The sequence below is a fragment of the Mastomys coucha genome, unplaced genomic scaffold, assembly GCF_008632895.1.
Source record: "Mastomys coucha isolate ucsf_1 unplaced genomic scaffold, UCSF_Mcou_1 pScaffold6, whole genome shotgun sequence".
Classification (NCBI taxonomy): domain Eukaryota; kingdom Metazoa; phylum Chordata; class Mammalia; order Rodentia; family Muridae; genus Mastomys; species Mastomys coucha.
The window spans coordinates 88,757,051-88,772,842 of NW_022196912.1; the positions used below are offsets into that span (position 1 = coordinate 88,757,051).

At 44.7% G+C, this 15,792-nt stretch overlaps 1 protein-coding gene across 1 annotated transcript in view; it reads left to right on the forward strand.

Annotated features, from left to right (window-relative positions):
• The window catches only part of Prkch (protein kinase C eta), a 203,096-nt gene that overhangs the window by 177,788 nt on the left and 9,516 nt on the right, over window positions 1-15,792 (forward strand). The window contains exons 11-12 of the mRNA XM_031356847.1: window positions 42-180; window positions 724-912. Coding sequence (XP_031212707.1) covers window positions 42-180; window positions 724-912 — 328 coding nt within the window. The remainder of the gene's footprint in view (window positions 1-41; window positions 181-723; window positions 913-15,792) is intronic.

The following is a 15,792-nucleotide window of genomic DNA, read 5'->3' on the forward strand; positions in this document are numbered from 1 at the left end:
GGTCTGGCTGCCTATCACATGCTGTCCCTGGTTTCTTTCAGAGACTTGAAACTGGACAACGTGCTGTTGGACCACGAAGGTCACTGTAAACTGGCCGACTTTGGAATGTGCAAGGAGGGGATTTGTAATGGGGTCACCACAGCCACCTTCTGCGGCACGCCTGACTACATTGCCCCAGAGGTGAGTGTACCTGCTAGGTGTGGCTAGGTGTGAACACTTGCCGTAGTTCCATGGGCCGAACCCACACTAACACTCCAGGCTCACATATAGCTCATCAAATGAATGGCAACTGAAAATGTCGAGCATCGGTCTAAATCAGAGTTTGAGAGATATTAACAAATTGTGTGATTGGTTCGCTCATGGCTCACTGTCCTTTGATCTTTACCTGGTGGTTTAATTCTAGCCCCTGTAGCAAATCTAAAGAAAGTAGTTGTAGCTCCTCGCTATGGATAAATGAACCTAGTATGCTTTTCCCTCCACATCAGATATTTCTAAACCTGTTTTGATATGTATGTGTCATTGTATTGGCCTAAGCAAGTCATAAATGCTGAACCACTTAGCAGAGGAGGCACCTAGCACACTCTCTGCAGAGGTGAATGAAACACGCATGTTAGCAAGCAGGACTTGTGCTTTCTAGTGTTGCTATCTCCTAATTCTTAGTCACAAAGAACACTTTTGTTAAGCGCATACTTGAGGCGCCTCTCACACCCCCCCTTTGTGCAGATCCTTCAGGAGATGTTGTATGGACCTGCAGTAGACTGGTGGGCCATGGGTGTGTTGCTTTATGAGATGCTGTGCGGACACGCACCCTTTGAGGCTGAGAATGAAGATGACCTTTTTGAGGCCATACTGAATGATGAAGTCGTCTACCCTACCTGGCTCCACGAAGATGCCACAGGGATCCTCAAATCGGTGAGTCTGACTTACCCAACCTGATTCCAGCCTGTCACAGATGAGCTCCCCTCATAGGCTGCTTGTGTCTTTTCTAACGGCGGCCACCACCAACTAAAATTTGTGTTTCTGTCTGAAGAATCAAGAATTTCTCCTAGGCTGTTTTCCTCTTACACTATTGTTATTTCTGGGATATTTGCAGCATCAACTGGCAATAGGGGAGTCGTAGGGAAAAGTCAAGAGTTCCTAGCACTTATAGATTGAATCTGAGTGAGATGAAGGACCCACTTCATGCAGGCCACATATGGGCCAAACGAAAGTCAGTCATCGCTCGTCATATCAGTTTTGTCTCTGTTGACAATGTCCAAGGAGCAAGACAGAGAAGACTTCCTCTCAGTGCTGAAAGAGGAGGGGTTCTTCAAAACCTCCCTAGGCCACCATGTCAGCTTTTTATGCAAGACCAAATGCCAAGCTCAGGCTTTTGGTATAACACGATAAGGTGCCACTGTGAGAAAGTCATCTTTTGTTGTTAATACATTCAAGTTACCATGTTCCTTGCTGTATTTTGAAGTAAGAAAGAACATGGATTTGATGCCCTTCGATTGAAAATAAAACAGTTGGTATGGTTGTGTAACCGCATTGGTTGAGTTCAAAATTCACATTGGTACCTACTGTGTGCAGAGGAGATATAAAAATGAATTTAAAGTATATGCTTTGGTGAAAATTAGGATACATGAATAACATCTATGAGGTGTATGTGAACTTCATTATATGAGCACAATCCTCAACTTCTATTTCTTTCATTTTCTTTCTTTTTTCTTTTTTTTGTTTTAACATTCCAAAACTTTATTTTCTTTATTAATTTTCACTCATCTTTAGGACACTCATCAATCACACAGTTGTGCAAGAAATTACACTCCAATATGCAAATACTTAGTTAAAGTCAGTCGTAGCTTAGTATTCAATAATGGATGGAAGTTCCCCAGGCTGCCAGATTGGAACAGAGAGGTCTGAGGAAGGGACGTTGATCAGCGTGGAGAGGTGGCTTATTGCCACTATGCCAGGCTGAACACATCACCTGCACACAGGACACAGACATCTATTCACAGTGAGCTGCAGGAAGGAAGGGAAGCCATTAGTTCATGAAGCAACCACAGGAGAAGGAGATAGCAGACCTATGCTGTTAAGTTCAGTCCCGTCCTCTGGTCCTCCTTTTCCATACCAGAAAAGTCACCACGGTTCCCGTAAGCAGAGCTCCTAGAACCAGACCGGCATGACAGCGATGCTGGGCTGAGGAGGCTCCCATCTCAGGTTGAGGGGCTCAGGTAGCCCCTTGTGGTACCTGATATGTCTATCTCTGCTCCTCCCCAGAAGGCACCACCACAGCTGCTCACTCTTGGAACTTTCCATCCCCTGAAGGCTTGGTGTCTGCTGAATCCTGGGTCGGGTTGCTTCCATCCCTCTGCCATTTTCTTTTGTGATGTAGATGCCCTCTGTATGGGTTTGAAACAACAACAACAAAAAATTAGGTTTGGTAAATATTAGCTGCCATAGGAAAATCTTGTCCCCTCCAAGACTCTCCAGACTTATAAGCATTACTATTTTGAAAATATCTATGCAGGGGCCTGCATACCGATCCTGAAGATATGATTGTCCCTGAGAATTTTGCGCACCACCCATAACAGAAGCCTCAGAGAATCCCTCTCACTTCTCACCTAGTCACATATTTTCAATGTGCGTCACAGCTCATGAGTCTAGGAGCGCAGGAGTCACCAAAACCGAGAAAACACTCATGTCATACAGAGTAAAAATAAAATGCTTTGAGTTTCTACCAGATGTCTCCAGGCTAGCTTAATTTTCATAAGACTAATTTATTTAAATAGTTGGAAGATTTAGAGTGAGGGAAGGATGTGGCTTTTATAATTTTATGAGTAAAGTGTGGGGGAGCAGAGCTTATATGTCTGTGACTCATGCCATGAAGTAAGTTTGTTTGTTTGTTTGTTTGTTTGTTTCTTGCTTTCTTTCTTGTTATTTGAATACTTTACTGTCACTCATTTTCAGCTTTTCTTTCTTTAAATATTTTTAATTTACTTTTTTATTTACTCACTTTACATCCCACTCACTGTGCCCCTCCTTGCTGCCCCCTCCCATAATTCTTCCTCCCTCTCCCCTCCCCCTCCCCTTCTCCTCTGTGTGGATGGGGGTCCTCTGGGTATCCCCCCACCCTTGCACTGCCATGACATTTTCGAGACAGAGTTTCTCTGTGTAACCGTGGCTGTCCTATACTAACTCTGTAGACCAGGCTGGCCTCGAACTCAGAAATCCGCCTGCCTCTGCCTCCCAAGTGCTGGGATTAAAGGCGTGCGCCACCACCGCCCAGCCATGAATGACATTTCTTAACTTCCTGGGAGGAACTGAACCCACGGAGGCAGGCCACAGCTAACCTTGATAACAAGCTGTGGTGAGACAGCTTTGCCATGCTGCACAGCTAAGCCCGCTTTGCATTGTTACTTTCCCAGTGCTGTGACCTGGAATCCTTGTGATTCCCAAGGCATTCTGGGCCACAAGACTGGCAGCAGCCACCGTCGACATACTAATGGCTTTTTGTGGGGCAGGTGTCATGTCCACTTACTGCAGCCGCTTTGACATTATTTATTACTTAAATAAAAGAAATATCGCTGCATTTGTAATGCAACAAATTGCTAGTTCAAGCTGTAAAGACCACTATGCTACTCCCAAAGGCAGGAGACAAAAGTCACATGACCAGGGAGCACCCGGAGACCCCTCTCTGATCGATGCTGAGAGTCCCATGGAGTATTAAGACCATTTCTCCTTAAGAAGAAAAACTCAATAGAAGTAGACAGCAGATATTTTCAGTTAACTAGCCTTTGTCAGGCAGGGACATCTCCACAGACTCCTTCTGACAGGAAACAGACCCCAGCGATTATGTGCCCAGCTTCAGTGCAGACTGGGGTGTCCCTTCTCCATGTAGATCCATGGCCTGTAGAAGGACTGTGCATACTGTCACCCCCTCTCTGGCTTCTCTCTAACACCAGATCCTCCTTTGGCTGTAGGCAGCACCTTAGATCAAATCTATTCCCTGGGTGGGATGTCATCTCTGCAGGAAGGAGCAGGGGTCCAGGCTGACAATGAAGGCTTCCCTACTGATCCTTTAGGGTGAAGTGGCCTTGGGGAATCTCTTTCCCTTTTGTGAGTCTCTGATCCCACAAGTGTAAAACAGAGCCAATGAAATGGAGCCCACAGGGCTCCTGCTAGGGCTGAATTCAGTACTATATGGAAACCTTCCAGGCACACAGCAAGCATCCTCCTAGTCACACCTTCAAAGAATCTGACGTCAAAGCAACTGCAAAAGCACTTGAAAGTTGCCAGACAAAAATTACTATAAAAAAAAAAAATTCACCGGTAGGATTTCTGGGGCAATTTTGTGTATTTTAGTCTTCCTGCCTGAAAGTGAGAAACATAAATGCTACAATTGAGAATACTGGGTGCCTTAGTTGGAGTGTTACTGCTGTGGACAGATACCATGACCAAGGCAGCTCTTATAAGGATAACATTTAATTGGGGCTGGCTTACAGGTTCAGAGATTCAGTCCATTATCATCAAGGCAGGAACATGGCAGCATCCAGGCAGGCGTGATACAGGAGGAACAGAGAGTTCTCCATCTTCATTCAAAGGAAGCCAGGAGCAGACTGTCCTCAGGCAGCAAGGAGGAGGTCTCAAAGCCCACCCTGACAGTGACACACTTCTTCCACCAGGGCCACACCTCCTCCAACAAGGCCACACCTCCTACTAGTGCCACTCCCTGGGTTTAGCACATTCCAATCACCACCCTGGGCTACACTTTACCGAGGGCTGGAGTGTTTAAATGGAGAAAGTAACCAAAAAAAATCCCTGAAGGATTAAGAAATGCTAATCGGGAAAGCTGGGCATGGTGCTCATACCTGTAATCCTAGTATTCTGGAGGCAGAGGCAGGAGGATCACTGTAAGGTCAAGGCCAGGCTGATTTATATGAGTTCTAGACTAGCCAGGGCTTCATAGAGAGACCCTGTTGAAAAGTAAAAGGGGAAGAGAGAGAGGAAGGAAAAAGAAGTCAGTCTGAGGGCAGATCTAGGCTCTTCCCATGGCTGCTACACAACCTTGGGCAAGGGGTATAACTTCAGGGCCTCAGTTTCTCCACTTGTGACCTTGGGGTATTTGCCCTCTAAGATCATGAGACCTGTGATGTTTGCCCTCTAAGATTATGGGACCTGGGATGTTTGCCCCCAAAGATCATATAACCTAGGGTATTTGCCCTCAAAGATCCTGTGGGGATGCTTGGATCATGATCAGCAGAGTGTATGCCCAGGAAAGGATCTTTACTCTTCTGACCAGTGCATCCACAAAATAATGTTAGAATCTGAGAAGGCTGGGACTTTGCTGCAATAGTCGGACCTGCTTGAGCATCGACTGAAACGCCATGAACCATCCCAGCAGCTTTTCGGCTCTTGTCACATCTTGACTTATTTCAGTCAAGTTAACTCCTCTACTGCTGGGCAAAACTTTAGAGACTTTCACATTCTGATGCCTTATTTCGTAGATAAGAGAGAGAAGATCAGAGAAATCTGCCTCAGTAGAAGCCACAAAGCAATTACTCACATAAGGTGAAACCTCTCTGGATTGCTGATGAGGGTGTAAAGAGATACAGCTACCGTAAAAATAATGGTAGGCAGTTCCTCGAGAAACTCAAGGAAGAGTTACCATTTGATTCAGAGATCAGACTTCTGAGCACATACCCAAAAGAACTGGAAGCAAGGACTCAATCATGGCAGCAATATTCACAATACTGAAAAGTTAAACGAGCGCACATGTTTATCAGTAGACAATAAAGATGTGGTATATCCATGCAATGAAATACTCAGACTTAAAAGGTGATTTTCTTGATACATGCTATAACCTGGACAAAGTCTTGAATACATTATGCTGAGTGAGATAAGCCCAAAATTAGAGGACAAAGATTATGTGATTCTGTTTACATAAGGCCCCTAAAATAGTGCAGTTCACAGAAACAGCAGGAGGGCGATGGTCCCAAGGAGCTGAGGAAGGAAGAGTGGGCCTCTCGCGGGAGAAATGCAGAGTTACAGGTGTTTTAGAGAAGGAAACATTCAGGAGAGGGTTGTAACATGATGTGAACATAAATATGCTTAATGACACTGACTTTTTCTCTGAGAAATAGCTAAAATGCTAGATTTGGGGTTAAATCTATTTGTTGCAGTTCTCAAAATGTGAGGGGAAATGCGCCAACATCTAGTCTCAGCATCCGGATTTTTCGGACTCCTGTTGTCCTAAGGAATCCACCCAGAGTACATCTGTTCCTACCCATTTTGTCTATCTCCCATTAATGACTACCTTCTACCCTTAGCGCCCCCTTATTTCTCCCACCAAATTACTACCTGATGGCAGTCGTATGCTGTACCAGGAACTTAAGCCACTGGAAGGTGTGCCAGGGTGCTGTGTGGTTGGTACTCACATGAGCACAGACCCTGTTTCTACCCACCTCTCCATAAAGTAAGACATAACACAGATGGTAATAATCAATCAGAGTGTTTCTTAGAGGCTGTGCATCTGAACAATGCCATAATACCAGACATGGGAATCGGTCTACCGAGGAGAGTAGTTGACACCCTGAAAGAAGAAGCCTATCTGTTAGGCAATCATCGTGTTTGGTTTCATTCTGCAATGCTTGTCAGGTTAGCCTTTGGCATGCCTTATGTGAAATGCTAGGAATGTGAAGGTGGCAAGACCAGGCCTCCTTCTGCCGCCCACTGTCAAGGAGGAGTTGGGAATAGGTCATTGAACACTTCACACATTCATTATCAAGGAGAATCATCTTCAAGGACATTCCATCTCTTGAGGCAAGAAGGGGTGGTGACATAGGAACAAGATGGAGGGACAGAGTGACAAGAATTGTGCAGGTAGAAGAAACAGTATGTGCAAAGCCTCAGGCAAGAAGCAGAGCAAATGTTCCAAGAACGGTGGCTAGTAGTTCTATGCCGTTGGAGCAGCATGTGCAGAGTGCAGAGCATCAGGGTACTGAGGTGAGGCTGTGCAGATTTTGATGGGTCCAGGAGGCCTTTAGAAACTAGGCTGTATGTGTCAGTTGATGATGTGGCTCTGGACCTCAGTATAGGTTAGAGATTCTCAGTATAAACTACGGGATAGGTGTTGAGCCGGAGAGCAGTAAAGAACTAAAAAGGGATGGGGGATGGGATGGGATGGGTCCTGGGGCGTTGAAGAAGATACAGTCGGAAAGAAGCTAAGAAAGGATGACTTCAGTCTGTATAAACGTGAACAGCTGAAACATGTCTACTGAAATAACCAGTTACACTGTGTGATGCCCCTAAAAGCTGGTGCCTGCTGGAAAGTGCGGGCAACGTGGGAGTACGAGGTCCTCACCCAGTGACCTGAAGGGTAGGAATGAAGCCGTGTTGGCTATTAGTGAAGACAGAACAGTTTTTAAGACAGAACACCTTTTTAGTTGGCAGATGAAGTTCTGGTCTCTTGATTGATGAACCCTTGAAACCAGTGATTATGGGAGCATGGTGACTTCAAGAGCCCCTAATGCTAAATAACCAGATCTATTGGATGGTGTCTCGCATGGTCCTAAAAGTAGCAGGCACAATATGAGTGCTAAGGTTTGAACTGAAACCAGTTTTCTTTACTTCTCATTCCATTAAAGCACTGTAATTACTAGAAATATAAACACAGAAGTTCAGGGATGAAAATCTTTAAGAGCAAATTTCTCTAAATCCTTGACTTGTAGAAAAATGGTGAGGCTGACCAAGGATGCCACGTGTTAGAAGGATGTGAGTGCACATTAGCCTTAGAGTCTTGAGTCCTGTTCTGTTTCTGTGACTGGTTCCCACCGTAACTGGGAAGCGCCAGTGATGTCCGGCTACAGTGTTCATTTCCATGAGGCAACACGCATGGAAATGTTTCGAAGTGGCACATCCAACAGAAAGCAAGTAATTAGCATGGTTAAATTACGAGTAGTAATTCTACGATGCACTTAAGGACTCATTACCCTCATCCTCTTCCTGAGCATCCTAGAAACATCATTGTGATTATTAAGCACGTAACTACATGTGAGTCTATGCTAGGTGATTTTTCTTTCTGAAAGAATTGTAATTTTGTTTGTCTGATACCATTGAATATAACCAAAGACACATACGTAGGGTTCAAAGAGCCAAATAGGTATAGTAATATATATGTCAAGTAGATGTGTGTGAAATGTGTGTGTGTGTGCAGGTGCTGCCAGAATTTGTCTATGCGTGTAAGTCTGTCTGAATATTTGGTATCTGAGTAAGGTGCTACTTATTCATCTTGTGTTTTCTACCTTATGGAATTTACAGTTTAGTTGGGGTAGAAAGGAAAAAGATATTTGGAAGAAACAATAACACACGAAATGAATACTCAGAACTTAATAACAAAATGTGCCCAGTGTTGTGAAGGCAAAGCCAACAGAGCTGCAGTCATCCGGAGGAAATCATCCTGAGGAGACTTGAAAGAGAAATGGGTCGGGCTTAAAGTATGTAAAGGTCTTGAGAAAAAGGAGCCCCTTTGGGTAACTAAATGGCAGGTAGCTGGGATATTCTAAACCAAGGGCAAGACAACAAGGGATACAAAAGATAGGCCTGAAAATACATCAAAAGCCCAGAGGACATGGTGAGCTCAGAAAGGTGTTTGGACTTTGAAGTCCCAAGCTGGGTCTGAAGCATTTCGCACAAGCATGCATGACCACATCATGTCGTATGTTTCAAAGATTATCCAGGCTGTGGTAGTGCTGGAGTGTGGACCAATCGGCAGAACATCTGCACAGGGAAAGATCCCTTTCAAAACAATCCAGGATAGGGGAGAAAACAACAGAAGCAAAGCCAGGCACATCAGTCAAGGCTGAGTGCTGGGTCCATCAAGTCATTGTCCCCTTCTAATTATTTATTTGAAAGTTCCTGTCATAGAACATGTGAATGGGAGTCTTCTGCAAGCTCTGCGAGTGGACAGGGAACTCTCTTCAGTCTCTGTAAGAGAAATGAGCTTAGCCTTCATGAAAGAATGAGGGTTTAATCTCATAAATCTACAGAAAAGGCAAACAATGTGAACACCTCTAAAACCCATCCCTGGTCCCAGATGCAACTTTTAGTCCAAGCAAGAGTCAAAGGACCCTAGACTTGTCAGCATCACTCCATCATACTTATTGATGAGTATAAAACGAGCCAGTGACTTTTACACATTCGCTTCTTTCACATTCTTAAAGATTGTCTTGCCTTCTCAAGAAGTGCCCTTCAGCCCCGTGGAGAGAGTACAGGGAGATGCTGCACTTCCCTGCTGCTCCTGGACCTGTGGAGTCCTTTCTGTCCAGCTAGGCCAGCCTGTCCTGCTAGAAAGACAGGGTGATCTCCAAGACAGCTCTTCATGCCCCCTTTCCCAGGAGCTCAGCTTTGAGGGTCAGTTTTTCTTCAGTATGGGCACATGGGGAAGATGACAAAGTGACCAAGTGAATGCCCCCAAGACTGTCTTCAGGGTCTTGAAGTGAGTTTAAAGCTCAAACAGAGGGTCAAGAACCTTTCCCAGCTCAAGGCATGGTCCTGCTGACCACTGACCCACCACTGCCCAGGCTTCATTCTCTAAGGTGGTCTGACAAGCAGTTACAACCATGTGACATCTCTTTCTGGGAGCCAGCATCCCTACTCTGACTGGTGCCCTTTCCTTCTCCCACCATGACATTACTGGGAAATTCCCATTTCTTTGGGAGTGCATTGTTTCTATAGTCTGATAGTCAGATAGAGAGACATACAGGTCTCTTTAGATCATCTCCCTTTCTATTGAGGGTCAATCTTCTTATGGCTTCCTGAGATGCCCTGTTGTCCTTTTCTTTTCTTTTTCTTTCTTTCTTTCTTTCTTTCTTTCTTTCTTTCTTTCTTTCTTTCTTTCTTTCTTTCTTTCTTCTTCCCTTCCTTTCTCTCTCTCTCTCTCTTTCTCTCTCTCTTTCTCTCTCTCTCCTTCCCTCCCTCCCTCCCTCTCTTTCCTTTCTTTTTCTTTCCTTTCTTTTCTCTGTTCTTTTTTGGCTGTTTCTGGAATTAGTGTCTACTAAATATTTTACATGCCATGTTTTGCTTCATAAATGAAAGGCTATTTGAATTCCTTCTTTTAAAATGGAAGGTATTATTAGTATTATTCACTGTCTGTGGAAACTTCACATCTAATTTGTGTAACTACCAGAGAATTGTTAAAGACCTCAGCCAGTGTTTCATCTGTATATTGGAGTCAGTGACTCTCATGACTTCAGGATGGAGAAGGGACAGTCCTTGCTCATTGTGCCTTTGAGAGTGAATGGTCAGCAGGATAGGTCCTAGCTTCTTCTGGCTTGCAACCCAACACCAATTCCTGCACTGTCTCTTCTCATTGCTGCCTCTTCTACTCCCTCCCAACCTTGGCCACCCTCAAATGGTGGGCATTTGAAACCCTCATGTATGTCATCTCAAAGTTTAATACAGATATGGGACTAGGACTTCCCTGTAGGAACACACATCTCTTGTGAAGCACAGAATCCATGGCTGGAGAAATAGAAGACACAAATTGTAACCAGAAAATCTACTTGAGAAGAAAAAAAAATGACCGTTAATCCCTGCAGTAAAAACAGTGGATGGAACACAGTTTCTTCTCATGCCCCTTTGGCCTTCTCATTTGATTTTGTTTTTTTTTTTTTAAACTGAATCCATTGGACTTGTGAGATGACTTGGTCAATAGAGATGCCTGCCTCCAAGCCTGATGTCCTGAGTTCAACTCCCCAGGATCTCCACAGTGGAAAGAGAAAACCAAGTCTCATAAGTTGTCCTCTGACCTCTACACATGCCACCATGGTATACCCATGTGCTTACACACACACACACACACACACACACACACACACACACACACACAAACAAACAAAATTAAGTATATGTAATAAATTAAAAACATACCTGTTAAATACACATGCATGCTCCTAACATCTTGTTCGACCTCCTTCCTTAACAAATAGATTATTTAAAACTGATGGTAGGGGCTGGAGAGATGGCTCAACTGTTAAGAGCACCTCTTCAGAGCAGGCTCTTCCAGAGGTCCTGAGTTCAGTTCCCAGCAACCACATGGTAGCTCACAACCATCTGTAATGGGCATCTGATGCCATCTTCTGCTGTGTCTGAAGACAGTGACAGTGTACCCACATATATGAAATAAATATGACCGGAGTGGGGCCAAAGCAAGCGGGGCCAGAGCTAGGAGGGCCAGAAACAAAACAAAACAAACAAACAAAAAAACTGGCGGTAGCTTGCAAAGTCCAACAATACTCATTTTTATTTAAAAAAAAAAAAAAAAAAACAGATAGAGGCTTTATAAAGTGCTGCTGTTGTTGAAGTTAGCCCTTGCTTTTGAAATAAATATTGTCTTCTATGGTTGCCATGTTACCAACTTCCCTATGCTCGATCTGATCTGTGCCAAAATGCTAATAATCATGATATATAGATACATATGTATATGCAAAATGCATAGTTTGCATTGAGCTTTGAAGGTTCACCTAAGCTTTGCTTATTTACCTCTAGAAAAGAAGGCTTGAGGATGTCCTCAAGGAGCCCCAGAACTCAGAGGGAGGGTGCGTAGCTCAGAGGCACCGAGTCAGCACCTGTGAGGGATCCCATGGCTGCACATTAACTATGTGAGGTGAGGTCAGCGTCTTAGCACTGAGCTCATACAGGTGTTAGCTAAGTGCTGAAAGGACGTAGCTTCTCCTGAGTCACCACTCGCCCGTTCTGGAGGCATTATAGTCCTGGCAATGGCAGGAGCTTATAAAGTGCTTTTGTTCCCGAGCTTTACAGAAATCACAGCGTATGTACACATGTGGGTTTATCTGTCACTGACATGATCAGATTTCACCATGCATGCATTGTGTGCAGAATCCCTGCTGGCCTCTGCTACCAAGAGGAGAACCACAGTGAATTCTGGTACCCTCCCCAGCCATGAGTGGGGCCCTGTCTGTGGACAGGAAGCTGTCTGGGGAATAGGGGCAGTTACCTTCTCCCTCTCCCACGCCTCTCTGGATGGAGGTTGGACAGCTTAAGGGGGGTGGCTAAAAGGGGACTCCAGTCCCAGTCCACCAGAGTTAGTTTGCAAATACTGTTATGGGGAACGTCCCAAAAATGGCTGCCCTAAAAGAAAGGTGGTTAGCATGCAGACAGACAAACCCTTCTTCAGGACTGGAGTTTCTAAATGAGGAAACGATATGTCTGCAGCCTCTCATGGAAGCTTCTGGTGGGATCAACACCTCCTAACAGCAACCTGTTGGCTCATATCAAGGATAGCCTGTGAGGCAATAGAAAAAGTACACATCTTCCCAGAGACTTGGTATTTGATGAGTTTTTAGCCTTTATTTTATTAAACCTATTTTTTTTTCATCTTCCTTCTACTTCATAGAACATTCATTTCCTGAGGACGGGGCCTCCTGGATTTTATTTTCAGGAAGTCGTGTGAAGGATTTCCTGTCTCACTTATCTTGTTTTCAGTTGGAATTTTCACACCACTGGTCTCTTTAATCTCCATCTCCAGCTCTCCAACTAGGAAAATCGAGCTATCAAAGGTTGTGGGCCATGAGAGTGCAGACTCTATGTGGCTTTTGTGAGCCAGCCTCTCTGCGTCAGAAGTACGTTCTGGCTTGGGATAGCGGCATCCTCAAGCTGTGGCTTGGGACCAGCAGCATCAGGGAGCCTCCCTTTTCTTGTACACTTGAAAGATAATGAAACTGAAGTTGAGTGGGTAGGGAGCTGGGGAGGTGGCTGGGAAGAATTGGGAGAGGGGAAGAATATGATTAAATATATTGAGTGAAAAAATTCTAATAAAAAAAAATAAAGTAAAAGAAAGTTACCCAGGAGCAGTAGAGAACCTGCCTCAGTGGTCACCTCACTTGAGCCTGGTTCCAAGAGCATTGGCCAACAGGGATAATCAACGAAGGACAGATACATGACCTGGGGTTCCATCTGAGACACCTCTAACCTGTATTTGTCGCGCCCTACACATGGCCTGAGTGAAGTTCCTAAGGTGGCCTGGGGTTCAGGAAAAGCTATGTTTATGAGACACAGGCCAGGCCGAGTGCTGGCCGCCCTGAGGGATCAGTAAGTGTGCGTGCAGAGGCTACTGGGTTCCGATGGCCATCACAGGCTCGGGGCATGGCCAACATTGAGCTGCAGATGGAGCACAGTTCCTGACCTATTGTAGGGACAGGAAGGACACAGGGCACTGACTGTACTGGATTTTGATAACAGAAAAATGAAACAGAGTGCACTGTGCCTCTGGGGAGAGTTCACAGAAAATCCTGGTAGGCCAGTCAGTTGTAACCTGCCAGGTGAGATGTTACCTGGGGGTGCCCATTCCTTCTACCACAAAGTTGGGGAATCTTGCTGTATCAGAGTTCTTTCTTTTTTCCTTTTTCCTTTTTCTTCTTTCTTTTCTCTTTCTTTCTTTCTTTCTTTCTTTCTTTCCTTCTTCTTCTTCTTCTTCTTCTTCTTCTTCTTCTTCTTCTTCTTCTTCTTCTCTCTCTCTCTCTCTCTCTCTCTCTCTCTCTCTCTCTCTCTCTCTCTCTCTCTTTCTCTCTCTCTCTCTTCCCCCCTCTCTCTCTTTGATAAAATAAAGGCCCCACTCAAAGAGAAAGTAGCATTTACAGCTGAGGATGTAGTCAGGTTCACAATGCCAGCTCTTTTCTTTCAGAATGCTAATGACAAACGTAAGAAGAAAAGAGAGAAAGATGAAGATTGTGGACTCTAATATTGATACCAACCATAAGATACAAACCTTGCTTCCCATCCAGTACTGCACACACACACACACACACACACACACACACACACACACGTATATGCATGACAGTACATTCTCCTGCTTCAGACATCTCCAATGAAAGTTCTGTTCCCAGAAAAAGCTCTTCCATCATTTAATGACAAAGAAGGGAGGGAAGGAGAGGAAGAGAAAAAGGAGGGGGTATCTGTCTTTAAAAACTTATTTTCACCTTCCCTTATGATATGTTCCCTCCTCCATCCCCCTGAGCTTACTTCTTCCATCTAAGCTGCTTAACTCTGGGCAACAGCTTCAGCATCTGAAAATATGAACATGCCAGGCAGTGGTGGCGCCCGCCTTTAATTCCAGCACTTGGGAGGCAGAGGCAGGTGGATTTCTGAGTTTGAGGACAGCCTGGTCTACAGAGTGAGTTTCAGGACAGCCAGGGCTACACAGAGAACCTCTGTATCAAAGAAGAGAAGAGAAGAGAAAAGGAAATGAGAAAAGAAAAGAAAAAGAAAAAAGAAAATATGAACATGCCCTTTTATCCCTTCTAACGCGTCAGCTTTCAGTGGCTTGTAACAAAATCAGGTGGTCAGACTCAAAGATGCTTCAAGTTCATAGAGGAGAAATGGCTTTGCTTTCCTCTCTCATTCCACTTACTCGTGGTATACATCTCAGCCATGTAGCAGCGAGAGAGTGTCATATGGACCCAGAGAGGATACATACCAAGCATTGTCAATTTTCATCCAAGCGAAGTTTAAAGGGTAGGCCACGATTCCTACCAATCCCCAGTCTGGAATCCATGGGAGACCTTTGGTTGCCCACAGAGGAGGTGAAACAGTGATCCAGAGCAAAGGTTTCTGGTGTCACCTGTGCCTGGTTATAAATCTCCACTCTACCACTTCCAAACTATATGGCCTTGGACAGATTACAAATGGGCCTCTTCCTCAGTTTTACAACTGTAAAAGTGAGAGTTTTCCCTCCCATCCCCATGCTCTCAAAATAATGACTTTGAGACTCAAATTATATTTACAAATACCTTGGCCATAAGCTTTGGCTTTTCCTCGACTGGCTCATAAATTAATCATCCTGTTATTCTATTCTAAGTTCTGCCACATGGCTGGTTACTGTCGCTCAGCTCCCCTGCTTTTGTCCTCCTCCATGTTTCCTGGTGACTCCTCCCATGCCTGACTCTATCCCAAAACCCTCTGCTCACCCGATGTCCCACCTTCTATTCTACCCTTTCCTATAGGCCACAGGTTTATTGTTTGTTTTTAATTGACAAGTGATGCACCCATACAGCATATAAAAGATTTTTCTCTACAACAATCCATAAGATAGGGATGATAACTATGAGCATTCTAGGAGTTATGGTGTTATGAACTTAAAGCATTTAATTCACTGCCAGGTATAATAAAAATGCTCGAATGCCTGTATAAAAAATGTCTGTGGCTCACTAAGCAATGCAGCAGCTCTGCTCTCTTTTCTCCATGCTCTCCCTTCCTCCAGCTGCCCTTTCCTAAACAAATATGGACACCTGGCAGGGATGTCCTTCGCCATATGTCTATGGATTATCAGTCCCGGCCTTGCCAGTAAAACCCACGCAAGTTCAATGTGAGCAAGCCAGAGTGACTCCCTTCTGGCTCGCCCAGTATAACAGCACCTGCAATGTGAGAGCCTACTCTTTAAGCGTTGTAGTCGGCTTCTCCAGAGATACTCTGAGAGTTCATTCTGTGTCCTCTCCGTCCTGTTCCCTCTCATCCTTCTCTGTGGCTTTATCGTCAGCGTCATCTCAGATGGACATCTGTCTCTGCTTTGTCCTGTGCAAAACTAACATTAACACCAGGTCCCCTTAGCACCAGGCAGTCTGTCCTCTCTCCTGCCTCCTTGTCTGCAAACTCGCACACACAGCCTCTTTCTCTGTGACCACAGCTCTGAAGTAGAGAGTTGTTTGGGCACAGGTCATTCCACGTTGTGTGTCCCCCCAGCTTCACTACCATGAACAGAAGTGAAATGACAAAGTCGGCAGCTGTACTTCC